At 30.0% G+C, this 14,507-nt stretch overlaps 1 protein-coding gene across 6 annotated transcripts in view; it reads left to right on the top strand.

Annotated features, from left to right (window-relative positions):
- The window catches only part of LOC139517757 (fibronectin type-III domain-containing protein 3A-like), a 92,966-nt gene extending 79,573 nt beyond the window's left edge, over positions 1-13,393 (top strand). For all 6 annotated transcript variants that reach the window (XM_071309138.1, XM_071309136.1, XM_071309137.1 and 3 more), the window contains 9 exons: positions 406-511; positions 1,750-1,922; positions 2,224-2,415; positions 2,925-2,999; positions 3,293-3,546; positions 4,033-4,233; positions 4,541-4,707; positions 5,974-6,098; positions 6,989-13,393. In XM_071309138.1, coding sequence (XP_071165239.1) covers positions 406-511; positions 1,750-1,922; positions 2,224-2,415; positions 2,925-2,999; positions 3,293-3,546; positions 4,033-4,233; positions 4,541-4,707; positions 5,974-6,098; positions 6,989-7,336 — 1,641 coding nt within the window. In that variant the 3' untranslated portion in view covers positions 7,337-13,393. The remainder of the gene's footprint in view (positions 1-405; positions 512-1,749; positions 1,923-2,223; positions 2,416-2,924; positions 3,000-3,292; positions 3,547-4,032; positions 4,234-4,540; positions 4,708-5,973; positions 6,099-6,988) is intronic.
- The last annotated feature ends 1,114 nt before the right edge of the window (positions 13,394-14,507 follow it).

A 14,507-nucleotide genomic window follows, 5' to 3' on the forward strand; every position in this document is an offset into this window, starting at 1 on the left:
TGAACAGGAATCTTATCATGAGAGCAGAAAAGGATACAAAATGATTATTAGATTTTTGAATTGTTGAATTTGACTGGAAATTTGCTTTGAAAAGCCTATATTTTTCCCTTTGTTTGTTTTTGTTATAAATTTATCAAGATACAAACAAATGTTTATTGTTAATGAGTAGTCTGAATTTGTTTTGAATTTTATTACCTCTGATAAATACATATTCAAGATGCTTTAAACTCTCAACTTCAGTAATTTTGTGTCCAAAAACATCCCTTATATTACACAAAAAATCCTTGAAACTTCACTTAAAAAAATATAATATTAAACATTATTCTTCATCTCCAGTTACCATGCTATATCAGATTGACACATAAATAACATGAAGCACACGATCACATGTTTTCTTTGTTTCAGTTTTCAGATCAATGTATAGCAACAACACAGGCTGTACCGCCAGGACAATGTCAAGCTCCAAAGTTACAAGGCAAACCTAAAGCTACGTCTCTACATCTACGATGGAGTAAGTATTGTCACCTAGTAGGTTATAGGATGGTCTCTGTAAAATAATTGACCATTAGAATATAGATAATATTTTTATACCTCCATAACAAACTGGGGCATTTTAAGTGTCAACATTGACCATCTTTCTGTCCTTCCATCCGTCTGTCCAATTTTAGTTTCTGCACCATAATTTAAGTTTTACTTTGACATCCATATTCATAAAACTCTTACATAATGCTAAGAACCAAACTTAGCAGTGTTCATATTTAGGCAGTGAGTCATATGCACGGATCGTTCCAGAGTATTGCCCCTTTTCAACTTTTTTGGAAATTACAAAGCTTGATCTTATTGCTGTAAACTCATTATTTTGAAGTTTGATATTGAGAGCATTATTGAGATAAAAAAACGTAAAAAACATTTTATAACAATTGTCCCCTAAGGAATTCACCACATATACCATCTGGAGATGTTTGTCAAGTGAATAATAAACTTAAATTGTGGTATGTACCAAGAAACACAGGAACCAAAAGTATTTTTTTTTGGTTTACATTGATCTACCACTTCCCTATATGTGTATATCTTTTTATGACAAAAGAGGATGTGAACCAGCCCTCTGACCTTCCTATGAGTATGTTCTTGTGATATCAAAATAATCCATTATTCTTATGTGGTTTACTTGACAAGATCTTTCTCAACATTTGGATATTATTGAAAATAATTTTTTTAACCTAAATTTTTTATTACAACTAAAATCTGAATATAAGGAGATGCGTGGGAAATATCATTTGGACACTAACTGAGCGACCCATTGGCAAAATTTAACAAGATATGTCATGTGCTGACTATTTAAATGTTAACAGTTTAACCACTTTCAAATGTTCAATGACAATACTCACACAGATTAACGTTCCCAGGTGAACCATTGAAACTCATTCATAAAAAATCAGCTCAAGATTGGTCTACGAGAAAATTTATTAAAAAAAGAAAAGACATGAAATTATTTATTACTTGTTTGTTCCATGTTAGAGTTATGTTGATCCTTTCATTGCCATGCAGATTTCTTGACAGGTTTACAATCAATGCTATAATCAAAATTAGAAAGACTTTGATATCCCTAGTGGTTAGCAACAAAAGATATAGAATAAAAGGATTTATTGTTCTGTAAAAACTAAAAATACTAAAAAATGTTTTGATAATTCAAAAACACTTCTTTCTAAGTATAGAAAAATATTTAAAAATGGTGTTTTAATTTTCCAGGTTGCCCAGAATACGAAGGTGGGGCATCCATAACAGAATTTGCTGCCCAGTTGATCTCACCTGATAACACTAGTCGTGAGGTGTATAAAGGTCGTGACCTTGACTGTATAGTTGCTGGTCTGTCTCCAGGTCGACCATATCTCTTCCAAGTTCGAGCCATTAATCGTGTTGGGGTAAGTCATCAGAATAATGATATTTCAAACTATTGTTTACATTAACGTCTTTGTGAAGGAATCAACCAGAGCAATTCTTTAAGGCTGAGATTATTATCATTTTTGTTTATTTCTAGAAATTTAAAGAAGGATCATATGAGATACATGTACTGTTTACCATCTTTAGAAACCAATTATTTGATTGGTTTATGCGAGAAACTAAACTTCCATTAGAATTTTATTTCAATATAATAAGATTGTTTTGTTTAAATGTATTCCTATACTTATATATTGCATTGATAACATATGATAACATTTTTAGGGAGGACCATGGTCTGACCCTTTAGAGGTTGTAAGTGGTGCAGGGGTCCCAGACCCACCTAAAGCCCCTATGGTTATATGTCGGTCTCCACACAGTGCAATGGTTAATTGGGAAGCCCCTGTCAATAATGGTGCTACAATAACAGAATATCGAGTGGAATGGCAACACAAGTCAGATCTAGATTTCATGCAGGTATAGTTTGTCTAAGAATTATATTTATTAGTAGATCTCTTTTTGGGAGTTTTCTTGTAAAATATTATGAAGTATTTTGTTAATTAAATGTCAAATGTTCATTTAAACAAATGGATTGTACAAGGGTAAAGCCCATATAAATCCTTTTCCATACAATATGGATTGAATAATCTTGTATACTATTTATACACTTTTGTTCATTCATTATTGCAGTGAGTCAGGGGAGGCAATCCAACCTTCTTAAAATTTTAATTTGTGTATTTATATACTATTACAAATAGTTAATGATGTATTTACTGCACCGATTTTCTTTTAATAGATTAACTTTACTTTTAAGATGTATATTTAGCAACCTGGTAACATTTAAGTATTTTCAGATTGATAATGATGAACTTTATTTGATGAGTGACAATTCTTTTGCTATGTCATCAGTGTTTCATATATTATAATCTACAATAATAAGTATTTTTTTATTGTTTATATTATGATGACTTTGTTTATTGTTTTAGTTATATCTTGGTCCAAATCTGGGTCATGAGGTCAAAGGTCTGACTGCTGCTTCACTTTATAGTTTTAGAGTTCAGGTAAGAAACTATAATTAGAAAGTATGTTCTTAAATGTTAAATGTTGCTATATATTTGATAAATTATACATTTACCATTAACTAGGAATTATTGTATGAACAAGCTCTGCTCTTAGGTTACAGCTCATAAGAAAATGGGCATTGTTGAATAATTTTTTTTGTTCTGTGATTTTTTATATAAGTTTACGGACTCACTTTTACTCTACTATTAGACATTTATTATTTAACTTTTTCTGATGAATTCCTCTAACACTTTGTATTGTATGCTAAAGATGTGTTTTATTCATTATACAGGCAATCAACAGTGCTGGGGCTGGTCCCTTCAGTCCTGTAGCCACAACGGTCACGCCCCCCTCTAGTCCTTCGCCTGTAATACACATACGTTCTAGTGCTACTGCCACCACCATTAATCTCACCTGGAAAGATCCTAACTGTAACGGAAGTGACATTATAGGATATAACCTAGACATTGGGGAGAAACAACTGATATCTATTGGTGCCATTACAGAATATACTATTGAGGAGCTGGCTCCTGAAACTTCATATAAGTAAGTGAGGTGTATTTAACTTAAAGCTGTTCATCAATAGTATGTCCATTAAAAGTTAGTTAAAATCAACATTTCCAGACTAAAACATAGATTGAGTGTAAGTCTGGTTGTAGAGATCAGTAATACATCCAAAAGGGTTAACCTTACTTCATGGTTTATTGATTGACAACAAATATCATGATATGGTGAGTTCCTCTTATTCTAAAAGTAATGTATTAACTATTGTTAGCAGTGAAAGTGGTTGTTAGGGTTACAGGCTTGTCTGACTGGGTTCATCTGATCATGACCTCATTATTATGGTTCATTAATTAGTTATAGGTTTCCTGATAAATCAGTTCCTATTATACTAATATGAATAGAGCATCTGTGTTTGGCAATGAGAATGAATGTAATTCAAAATGAATATAATGAATTATCATGAATAAATTAATAAATGTCTAGTATGAAACAGTTATATATATATTATTTTCATTCTTACATTTACAGAATACGAGTACAAGCTGTAAATGGAATTGGTGTAGGTGCTTTCAGTTCTCCAGTAAAGGTTACTACTCGACCTCTTCCTCCTAATCCATCAAGATTAGAATGCGTATCATACGCACCTAACAGTCTCAAGTTAAAATGGGGTGATGGTCGTAACCTGGATCTACTCACTTACACCTTAGAGATGGAAAAAGAAGATGGAAAGTAAGAATGGCGTCTTTTTAAACAGGACTGGAATCTGATTAATTCTTTTGTACAATTTCATTAATGCCAAAGTGTCAAATCCTTGCATTTTAAAGGCAGAAAATGTATTGATTGTTATGTTTTTATGAACTTTCTTTCTTATTGTGAAAAAGTACACCAAAGTCATTTAAAAATAATAACTTAATTGTATAATAAATAAAATGATTTAATATAAAAATCAACTGAAAATTCAAGAAAATAGATTAAAATTTTCACTTATCTCCCGTTTGCTTTATTGTTCCATTAAAGTATTTTTGTTTTCTTTTAGCTTCCAAATGGTATACCAAGGCACATCTAATTCCTACAAAATAAACAAATTACAAGAGATGACAAGTTATGACTTGCGATTATTTGCCAGTAATGCTGCTGGTAGTGGACCATACTCAGAAGTGTATACATTTACCACATTAAAAGCACCACCTCCTGCTCCCAAAGGTATTAATCATTATTTTAACCAATCATTGAAGACCCATTGGTGGCCTTGGACTGTTGTTATCTGCTCTTTGGTTGGTGTGTTCTGACATTTTCCTCATTTCAATTCTCAATTTTATTGTTACAAATTTTGAATTGCTTTTAATGAAGTTATTGCTTGCTTAATAAAATGCCAAACCAAAGAAGCAGCATTTTTATATTGTTGTACTTTTGTATATGAAAACAATGACATTTTTTTTTAACTGTTCAAATGTATGTGTAAAAATATTATTGTAAAAATATTCTTTATGGAAATTCTCAATAATTTGTAAATATAAAGAATAAATGAATCTATAATTTAACATAAGTGGTAAACTATACCTTTTAATAAAAAGATGAAATGTCGTAAAAAAATATGCATCAAAGGTAGTACTAATTAAATACATAAGTTTTAAAACTTTACCTTTAAAAATGATGAAATGTGGTAAAAAAATGTTCATTAAGAACATTAGTTGTTAACTATACCTTTATAAAAAATGAAATATTTTAAGAATTCCTGCATCAAGGGTAATATTATTTAGATATTAGTTTGTCTTATGTTAGTAAATTTAAAGTATCGCTGTTAAGTCTTTTCGAATGACAAACAACAAATTTGATATACAAATAGGAAACTTAAAGAGTAAACAACTAACCAAAAGTTCATAGCAAATGAGCTTGAAATATAATGCAAAAGATTTGGAGACTTTTATATAGAAAGGCCCTTTGGTTATGTTAGTTATAAAAATATGTGTTGCTTACTAGTGACATAAAACACAAGTTTGTCATACACAAGAATAGGAACATGAAAGGTTACATTTGATGCATTACAGTAAAAGTAAAGAAATCAAATAAAAGAATTAAAATTACACCATGAAACAAAGTTGATATGCAGATTCAGCATTTAGGTGATAACTGTATTGTTTTTAAGCTCTGACAGCATCAATTGGTGATTTGATGATCTCAAATTAAGTTCACTGGCGACACATTACTTGTGAATTGATGCCATGAAAATTAGTGACGTTATCCAATCAAAATGAAAGTTACAAACGATATTGCATTAGATTAAATAATATTATGTCCAGAGAAGTTATTCCTCCTGTAATAATCACTAAAATACAAAAGAAATTGCAAAAAAACAGAAATCAGCATTATTCATTTGTGGAATGCAGGATAAAGCGAAATACATAAAAGTAACCATGTAATTAATACAACATAGAACCTGTTATAATATATTAATAATATTAATTTCAGCTCCCACAATAGAGGATGTTCAGTTACATAGCTGTTTTGTCCAATGGCAAGGATGTAAACCCATGGGTTCTGATACCATATCATACATATTACAGTTATATTGTAGAGATCAAGACTTTAAACAGGTAAATACACAATAATTAACAAACAATGGGCCAGGTATGTTACACATACAATACTAAATAAACAATGTGCCTGGTATATAACATATACAATGTTAAGGAATGCATATTATGCCCCATTTATGGGCATTATGTTTTCTGGTCTGTGGGTCAGTTTGTCCGTCAGTTTGTTTGTTCATCAGTCTGTTTGTCTGTCCCGCTCCAGGTTGAAGTTTTTGATCGAGGTTGTTTTTGATGAAGTTGAATTCCAATCAACTTGAAACTTAGTACACATGTTCCCTATGATATGATCTTTATTATTTCAATGTCAAATTAGAGACTGTACCCAATTTTCACGTTCCACTGAACATAGAAAGTGATAGTGCAGATGGGGCATCTATGTACTATGGACACATTCTTGTTTAAGATATATTACACATACAATATAAAGGAATACATTCGTCAGATATTTTAGGCATGCAACAAAAAATGATGGTTGGAATATAATACAAAGACCTCTATCATGTTGGACTTGACATAACAAATACACAGAGTATTAAACATACAATGCTAAGCAATCAATATGCTAGGTATATTACACATATGTTTTCTAAGAAAAAATATGTGTAATATATTTTACATACAGTACTAGGCAACAAATACACAAGGTATATTACACATACCATGCTTAGCAACAAATATGCCAGGTATATTACACAACAAATATGCCAGGTTTATGACACATACAATACTTAGCAAACAATATGTCTACTATATTACAGATACAAATGTGATAGGTATGTTATACATACAATACCTTAAAAAAATTAAAGATATCTTTCACATACAATATCTAGCAAAAGAATATAGACATTTAGATCTGACATACTACTATATTATAATTACTTTTGTAGGTGTATTGTGGACCTGAATCACAGTTCTTTTTGACTAATTTAAACCCTAAGACAGACTACATGTTGAGAGTTTGTGCAATAAGACATTGTTCCGATGGTTCAGGGGACGTCATAGGTGCATTCAGTCCTAGTCACACATTTATGACACGAGGTCATGAACCTATATCTTCCTCGGATACACGTGTGTCAGAAACAAAATTTGTGGAACCAAAGCAATTGACAGATCAACAGTGTGCTGTGATTATTTTGTGTGCATTTGTGTTTTTAGCCATTCTTGTAGCTATTTTGCTGCAACAGATTATTTCATGGTCAAGTGGGCATTCAAATAGAGAGGACGATATATTATGAAAGGAGTCTATTTGCTTCATTGTCTCCAAACTAATAGGATGATATTGCATCAGCATTTGGGTGAGGAATTGGTGCCACAGAGGCATCAAAGTATACTTGTGTTCATTGCATTACTACATGGTTGGAGTGGAATACAGTCATTCATTTTACAATTTTTAACCTCACCGGTGGAAGGAAATATTTGTTGTATTCCACAGTGGGTATTTTTTCTGCCTTTACACTTGTTAAATTGCTATTGTCAAGTCAAATCCATTTTGTTAAAACTTTTTGTTGGTGGATTCATTCTACTGGGTATTTATTATATTTCATGTTACATGATTGGCTGATTTTAAAAAAAATTGTTGTTTACCTGTTAAATGTGATTCGATTGGCTGACTGACAGTTGTTATGAGCTCATTGTTGTAGCTTTCTGTGAATAGATTATAAATATTGACCAATCATAATCATTGTAACAAATTTTAATGTTTTTTGACATTTAAAACTGCTTCCATGACATGGTTTCCCCAGACCAGATTGTTAGAATAACTGCTTCTGTAGTCTAAATGGTAGAATAAAGTAGTCAATGTGAAATTTTTGCCAAAAAAAAAAATCAATAATATATTTTATTTGTGGTATTTATTGAACAGATTATTTGTTTGAAGTTTTATATATGTTGCATGCATCTCTCACTGTATTGTATATAGGGTCCCGATGGACATTCAAACATGAATGCATTTATTATTTAAGGTAATGGAAATATATATTATATTAAATTTTTATTTACAATACTGAAGAAATTTCTTATCTTAAATTTTGCCTAAAAAATGTATAATCTATTACTCAAATAATCAATTTCGAAAAACTTTGATTCATAAATAATATAAATAAACATTTTCACATAGTAAACATAGACAAGAAAAATAAATGTATGCAGGAACCTGAAGATTATCTATTTAGAATTAGTATGCCATATCTTCTCAGCTTATTTTATACAGTAGATAGTGCAATGAGCACAATCAACAATACAACCAATCCCACCAGAGAACTATTTATATAATGGTAATATTACCAGTGAGAGATGCATCAATACTTGTGTGGGAGAACTACTGAATTCATGTGATACATTATATAAGCTTGTTACATATCTTTTTATCTACAATCATATATACAAGGCTATTACACAAACTATTTCTTACTGGTCAACCAATTAATACATTGTTAAAGGTATGAAATGAGAAGTATAATGAATTAAATCATTTTAAACCATAGCAATACTATATTCATGTGTGCTTTTCACGAACAAAGTACTCTTAGATTTGTTCGATTCTGTACAGCATCAGTCGAATAGCAAACTTTCATTATTTCAGCTGAAATGGTGAAGTAATGTTTTACAGATCAACTTGATAATATTCATATATTTGAATCAAAGTTAAAATTCATTTATACATTTAACAACTGTGATAATTAAAGGATAATATATTGTATATATGATTGCAATAAAAAGTATAAAATAAGCATCATTCTTATTTGTATGTTTTGCTGTAACTGTTTTCAATATTTCTTGGGTAAGAAATGATTTATGGAAGTTTACAAATCTGCTGTGGTTACCTCCCTTTATATAAGATAAACTTATATTGCTCAAGCTCTGTAAAGTACAATACTGTGTCTACTGTTACTTTTGATATCAATGGTCCTGAGATGATGGATGTTTTTAGTGACCTTTAGTTGACATCCTGTTGTATTGTGCAGTACTTATTATTAAAACATAGCACTGTATTATATATTCTACTTTGGTTATGATTGAAAGAAATTTGTCTGCATATAAAATGGTTTTCCATGGGACCAAAATACCTTGAAACTAAATGATAAAAATTTTGGAATTTATTTTGTTGTGAATTTTTTGAGTATCCTAGACCAATTCCACTAACAGAATTTTTTTAAATAAGAAGCAATTTCTGAAGAAAAAAAAATTGAAATTAAATCAAAGCCTGATAATGAATGCTAGTAATGTGTAAGTTTCAATTATGTATCATCAGAAAGAAAGCTTACTAGTATACAGTAATGCTGATAGCTTTTGATTTATATTTTCCAAATGTACATGTGAGAAATATGTATACAGTTACAGCAATATATTACAACTTACCATGTGATTATTCATAAATACAGAGGCATTTTTAGGGGTAAATGTCATTTTAAGATTTTGACCGTCAAGTCCAGTCTCATTAAATCATTTTTTCTTTTAAGAGTTGGTTAAGAGGGATCAGCTAAATTCATTTTCATAAATTCATGCATTGTAATTTTATTGATAAAAAATAGAGAACAATCATATGGAACAAATTAAGATAGGGGATATGTTTTGCTTCTTGTAAAACTGTGTGACAAACATTCACCATTTCAGTGTATAATGATGTACATGATTAAATATCATAATATATGAAAGCTATATGTGGTATAAGAACCATTTAAAAAAACTTATCAATCATTCTTAATAGGAAAAGAAGTCTGTTTATACTTTTGTAAATTAATAAATTGTAGTGAGGTTTTTCGCACCACTTTTTACCATGTATTTGTTCATGGTATATTGTTAGATTTAAGGCGTATTTACATTAGATATGTATAATTTTACAACAGTTTAAAATTTGTACAAAAGAATACTTTTGTAAAGTTTGAAAATAAAACTTGCTATCATATTCTGGATAATGTACACTGGGCTGTTAGATTGTTTGTCACACTGTTAGTATCTTTGACAGAGGTCTGCTTTATTATAATTCATAATGCATAATTAATCATATTCATCTTATTTATTTATAGGTTGTATTTTTGGGATTGAAATCTTAAAATGACATGGAGCTATACTACACTAGTCAAACATAAATGCTAATAGTATTTGTATTATATTTTCAAATTATTTGTAAACTTTGTGATTATATAATGCAAAACAATCAGGAGATTTATTTTCTGCATGTAAATGTTCAATGCATCATTATCAAACAGACATTTTCAAAATTCTGGAGACATAAATGTATCTCTCTTTCTCTCTCTCTGTGAACAAAAGAACATGGAGGACAGAAATATACTTGGCAATTTGTAACAGAGCTAGTCAAAATTTGGTAATAAAGTATTGATGAAATAAAATGTTACTAGACTGAAAAGGGGCATAACTAAGTAGGACAGACCAGTTTTAGGAGTAGAGGCAAAAGAAGAAGAAAATAAAATTTAAATTTGTGCCTAAGACAAGGTGATATACACTGGAACGGTTGCCAATATATATAATTTTTAATATAAAATTAAGATTATTAATTCTATGGCAATGAAATGTTCCATTAGACAATATAAGGTGTAGCTAATAGTATGTGTAAAAAAAGAATGCAGGGTATTGTTATACTCTAGAATTTACAGTTTTTGCGAACTGCATATAAATATAATATGTTTTGTTCAACTGTCCATATATGCATCTGCATATCTTCCTTTATATCCGTTCATTTTTCCAATATTATACTGATATTTTACAGAAAAGGGAGTTTATTTCCCAATGACAAGGGACCACACCATTTTACAAGTGATATTAATGATTTTGCTTTTAGGTTTCTACATGCAATGATTTGTTTTTGATGAAATGAATTTTTGCTCCCCATATTTTAATTTTTTTTTTATCTTAAAATCTCTAATTGATATTATTATGTTCCTCCATTTTCAACCTTGACATTAATTTACATTGGGTTGGAAAACAATGAAGATATTGGTTCGACTAAAAACCGAAAAACAGTATCATGCTGCAGTGCATGTGATTGCATGCTAAGGAGTGGGATAGGCTTGCCACCCAAACAAATAATAAACGCTTGTCTGGTTTAAAAAGCATTTGGGGCAAGCAACTATGACCAACAACTTTTTATAAAAACTTTTACTTAAACATTGGCAGGTTGCATATTTTAACATTGGGTTAACTTTAGAGGTAGAATAAATATGCTGCAGCAGTCTGAACAGAAACATAAGTGTGAAATTTATTGTCTCCAGGTTATTTTGAAATATGATCTGTAAATGAAGTTGTGCATAATGTACAAAAATGAATTGGCAAATAATGTACAATTGTGAATATTGTGTTTGTGACCCAAATTTCTTTATGTGTATTAATATAGCCCAGATCTTTTTATTTCCTGTAAACACGGTGCTGAACAACAAACATCACATGATTTATCATGTGGTCATTAGTGTAGAGAAACCATTCATCTAGGATTGGGGTTTATTCATTATTAAATGTTTTCTGGTTTTCATGTCTCTTCAAAACTTAATCAATTGTTTATTAGATGTAAATTATTGTTAACTGCTTTATCAATGGTAAAATCAGACAGATTACACTGTAGAACAACCATTTATGTGGTGTTTTGTTAATAACCAAGTCTCTCTTTACAAAACTTACTGCATTACCTTCTGTAAACCCTCATCTAAATAGTAAACCAAACTTCGGTTGTAAGATAATGGCCAGTATTGAGTGCAATAAGAAGTTTTATCTTTTCCTTGAAAAGCAACTAAAAATTTAATGTTATTTATAGATATTATGTGAATTAGAAGTAAAAATTAGGCAGATCCAGATGTATTAAGGAGTGCAGTTTCCAGGAAAAAAATAAAACTATAAATAGTTAATAAAGAATGATCTGACATAGTGAGCACTCTTATACAAGACTCTGGATGTATTTAACCTGTAGAGAATGTTTTTTCTTGCCAGATTAGGTTGTCTCATAGATGGTTCCAATTTCTTTGGGCTTACATAAATTGGAAAAACTTAGAACTGTATTTCTCATATTTACAAGTTAATGATAAAAGTTTTATTTTGTCAAATTTGAAGATATACAAAGGTTAATATTGTTTTATTTCATCAAAAAAAATTACGATTTAGTTAATTTGTTATTTGATGAAAATGTTAACATTAGAAAAAACTTATTTAAGAATCCACCAAACAAACCTTTTTCCACTAGTAAACAAAAATATATATAGAGATTATTTGTTTGGTATTATACATTGTACCTTTGTCTTTCTTATATATTTGTTCATTAAGCATGACATTTATTCTATATCTCTTGCATATCTATATTTTGTTTATATATTGATCACTTTTAATGTTCACACACTAGAACTGTCTCCACAAATTGTTATTAGGTAGGGCAAGTCTTGCATGAGGAATCTCTAGGATATTTTTGTGATTTGTTTTAAGTGTGTTTATCTGATAATAACTGAATCAAATATTTTTGCATAGTGTTAATATATAGAAACTCACAAATTTTTGATACAGATGAATTAAATTTCAAATATGATTTGCATTGGTTGTATTTCAAAATGTTTAGTATTAGATAACATTTTCTTAGTGTGTAGGTCTCTTTCCAGAACTTCTTGAACAAATTAATTGTTGTCTTTTAATTGCACATTGTTAAGGCAGAGGTCAGAGATAGTTGGAAAAAAATTTATTTTATAAATAGATAAAATCTTAGTTGTCTTTTCAATCTGACTTAATAAATGCATATCAGTAATTTCTGCTTTTATTTTTATATTATTAATATTTTTCTTAAGCTTAAAAACTATTATTGAGGTATTATAAACTTCTTGATATTTTGTTTTTAATGTCTAAGTTTAGCAATCAACTATTCGAAATAAGTAAAAATTACACATTAATTACATAAAAGTACAAGATTAAATAAAAATATTGCTGTAGAACATCTTTCATGACCTTGATATTTGTTTAAAATCAGCAATTGATGAAATGTAACGATTTGTGTATCTTACATTATGAAACCTACATATTCGTTGATTCACTGCCTTTAAATACATGTGTTGTGAAATATTGGCCCAGTTACCTTACACATCTTCTTCTAAGACAATGGTTTATCTGTCATGTTGTTCGTACCTGAAGCTTTAAATGATATCCAAAACAAATGAATAATTATGGATTGGTCTATTGATGAAATAGTTAACAATTTATGCCCGTCTTTGTTCAAAATAGTTGTTAATATATTTATTATGCTGTAATGTTGGGTCATAAGTAAATATATATTATATATATTCTATCAATAAAACTTTCAAATCTTATGTTATTTACTTAATTTTGTTATTTTTTTGCTGCTTTGAACATATCTGTGGTCAATAGAACAAAATATACGAAGGGAGCTATCAGAAATATTATGTTGAAAGAAGGGCATATATTATATACCAAATAAAGCAGGCAAAAATCACAGACATCTACAAAGTATACCCAAAGACTAGATTGAGCTTTAGGAATCCAAACTAAAATCCCAGAAATCTACAAAGTATACCCAGAAACTAGATTGAGCGTCATGAATCCGAACAAAAATCCCAGAAATCTACAAAGTATACCCATAAACTAGATTGTGCGTCATGAATCCGAACAAAAATCCCAGAAATCTACAAAGTGTACCCATAAACTAGATTGTGCGTCATGAATCCGAACAAAAATCCCAGAAATCTACAAAGTGTACCCATAAACTAGATTGTGCGTCATGAATCCGAACAAAAATCCCAGAAATCTACAAAGTGTACCCATAAACTAGATTGTTCGTCATGAATCCGAACAAAAATCCCAGAAATCTACAAAGTGTACCCATAAACTAGATTGTGCGTCATGAATCCGAAACAAAAATCCCAGAAATCTACAAAGTATACCCATAAACTAGATTGAGCGTACTAATGAATCCGAACAAAAATCCCAGAAATCTACAAAGTATACCCATAAACTAGATTGAGCGTACTAATGAATCCGAACAAAAATCCCAGAAATCTACAAAGTGTACCCATAAACTAGATTGTGCATCATGAATCCGAACAAAAATCCCAGAAATCTACAAAGTATACCCATAAACTAGATTGTGCGTCATGAATCCGAACAAAAATCCCAGAAATCTACAAAGTATTCCAATAAACTAGATTGAGCATCATGAATCCGAACAAAAATCCCAGAAATCTACAAAGTATACCCATAAACTAGATTGAGCATCATGAATCCAAACAAAAAATCCCAGAAATCTACAAAGTATTCCAATAAACTAGATGGAGCGTCATGAATCCAAAGAAAAATCTCAGAATTGTACAATGTGTACCCATAAACTAGATTGAACCTCATGAATCCAAACCAAAATCCCAGAAATCTACAAAGTTTACCAATAAACTAGATTGAGCATCATGAATC

Source organism: Mytilus edulis, chromosome 3 (genome assembly GCF_963676685.1).
Source record: "Mytilus edulis chromosome 3, xbMytEdul2.2, whole genome shotgun sequence".
Classification (NCBI taxonomy): Eukaryota; Metazoa; Mollusca; class Bivalvia; order Mytilida; family Mytilidae; genus Mytilus; species Mytilus edulis.